The 830-nt window shown below is 56.8% G+C and overlaps 2 protein-coding genes across 2 annotated transcripts in view; one reads left to right on the top strand and one right to left on the bottom strand.

Annotated features, from left to right (window-relative positions):
• LOC144239558 (NACHT, LRR and PYD domains-containing protein 12-like) overlaps positions 1-830 on the bottom strand; it is a 16,784-nt gene that overhangs the window by 7,350 nt on the left and 8,604 nt on the right. The window contains exons 4-5 of the mRNA XM_077773633.1: positions 564-732; positions 155-285 (exon numbers count right to left, since the gene is read on the bottom strand). Coding sequence (XP_077629759.1) covers positions 155-285; positions 564-732 — 300 coding nt within the window. The remainder of the gene's footprint in view (positions 1-154; positions 286-563; positions 733-830) is intronic.
• Positions 1-830, top strand: part of TEX13B (testis expressed 13B) — a 1,487-nt gene that overhangs the window by 100 nt on the left and 557 nt on the right. The window contains 2 exon segments of the mRNA XM_077773833.1: positions 18-478; positions 480-828. Coding sequence (XP_077629959.1) covers positions 50-478; positions 480-828 — 778 coding nt within the window. The 5' untranslated portion in view covers positions 18-49.

Consider the following 830-nt stretch of genomic DNA (forward strand, 5'->3'; position numbering starts at 1 on the left):
TTTCTTCTTTTCTGCAGGGCCAGCCAAACCCCTAAGGCACTCAGTCATCATGGCCTTGAAACCGGATGACCCCAGTGGGGGGTTCCAACATGGCAAGGTGGTAACCTTCATCAATGAGAAGATGGCCAGGCACAGGAAAGGCCCCGAGTTCTACCTCGAGAATACATCTCTGCCCTGGGAGGAGGTGGAGGACAAACTCAGGGCCATTCTGGAGGACAGCACAATGTCCAGTGAGGCCAAAGAGGCCTGTGCCTGGAGCAGCCTGGCCCTAGGCGTGCGCTTTGCCTGGAGGCAGGGCCAGTTACACAAGCACAGGGTACACTGGCTGCATGACTTCGCCAAACTGCATAAGTCCGCTGCACAGACCCTGGCTTCAGACCTAAAGGAGTTCACTATGCAGCAGGAGATGGAGCGCAGAGAGGCAGCCTTCCAGCTGCGGCTGGCCCAGGCTCACCTGGCAGAGGTGCAGAGGGAANCCCTCTCTGCCCCCAGAATGAGTCTCAACCCTACCCTCTTCTCTCCAACAGCTGCAGTCTCCACAGAAGCAGGTCCAGGTCTCAGACCAGCCAGGCCTGGCAACTAGGACAGAAGGAGCAGGTGAGGTAGAGGAGGCGGGAGCTGCTGCTACTACTTCTGCCGGCGTCATAGGAAGAGGAAGAAGAGGACAGAAGAATGCAGAAGGGGCAGAAGCTGCAAAGGAGCCAGGTGGAGGCCTCCTCCACCTGCTTGGAGCTGTGGAGCGGAAAAATTACACCACCCATGGGCAGAGGGAGGGAGATCTTAAGTCAGTGGAAACAGCCATGTTTTATTTCTCTGAGACTATCAAGCCT

This window comes from Crocuta crocuta, unplaced genomic scaffold (assembly GCF_008692635.1).
Source record: "Crocuta crocuta isolate KB4526 unplaced genomic scaffold, BGI_CrCroc_1.0 scaffold737, whole genome shotgun sequence".
Lineage (NCBI taxonomy): Eukaryota > Metazoa > Chordata > Mammalia > Carnivora > Hyaenidae > Crocuta > Crocuta crocuta.